The sequence below is a fragment of the Etheostoma spectabile genome, unplaced genomic scaffold (assembly GCF_008692095.1).
Source record: "Etheostoma spectabile isolate EspeVRDwgs_2016 unplaced genomic scaffold, UIUC_Espe_1.0 scaffold378, whole genome shotgun sequence".
Lineage (NCBI taxonomy): Eukaryota > Metazoa > Chordata > Actinopteri > Perciformes > Percidae > Etheostoma > Etheostoma spectabile.
Window position 1 is genome coordinate 400,739 of NW_022605595.1, and position 417 is coordinate 401,155.

General features: G+C 38.6%; 3 protein-coding genes across 4 annotated transcripts in view; 1 reads left to right on the forward strand and 2 right to left on the reverse strand.

The window, feature by feature from the left end:
* The window catches only part of LOC116686447 (uncharacterized), a 7,418-nt gene extending 7,023 nt beyond the window's left edge, over window positions 1-395 (reverse strand). The window contains exon 1 of the mRNA XM_032511461.1: window positions 30-395. Coding sequence (XP_032367352.1) covers window positions 30-339 — 310 coding nt within the window. The 5' untranslated portion in view covers window positions 340-395. The remainder of the gene's footprint in view (window positions 1-29) is intronic.
* The window catches only part of LOC116686444 (oocyte zinc finger protein XlCOF7.1-like), a 588,898-nt gene that overhangs the window by 257,566 nt on the left and 330,915 nt on the right, over window positions 1-417 (forward strand). The gene's annotated exons all lie outside the window — the stretch shown is intronic.
* The window catches only part of LOC116686459 (zinc finger and BTB domain-containing protein 17-like), a 5,490-nt gene continuing 5,471 nt past the window's right edge, over window positions 399-417 (reverse strand). For both annotated transcript variants that reach the window (XM_032511486.1, XM_032511485.1), the window contains one exon: window positions 399-417. This exon is cut by the window's right edge. In XM_032511486.1, coding sequence (XP_032367377.1) covers window positions 414-417 — 4 coding nt within the window. In that variant the 3' untranslated portion in view covers window positions 399-413.

Here is a 417-nt window from a genome sequence, read left to right on the forward strand (position 1 = left end):
CCACGTCTGCTGCTTTCTGATGTCACCAACACAGGAAGTAGATGGTTCCTCTCCTTTTTGTTGTTTCATGTGATGTTTTAAGTGGCTTCTCAGTCTAAAAGATTTCTTACTGACTGAGCAGCTGAAAGTTTTCTCTCCTGTGTGTTGTTTCATGTGACGTTTTAAATTTCCTCTCTGCGTGAAAGATTTCTTACAGACATAGCAGCTGAAAGCTTTCTCTCCTTTATGAGTTCTCATGTGTATCTTTAAACTTTCACTCTTTGTAAAAGATTTCCTACAAACTGTGCAGCTGAAAGGTTTCTTTCCTGTATGAGTTATCATGTGTCTCTTCAGGTGCATCTTGAAGCCAAATCTCCTTCCACACTCAGAGCAGCTGAATCTTTTCTTACATTTTGAATCATGTTTCAGAGAGTTTAA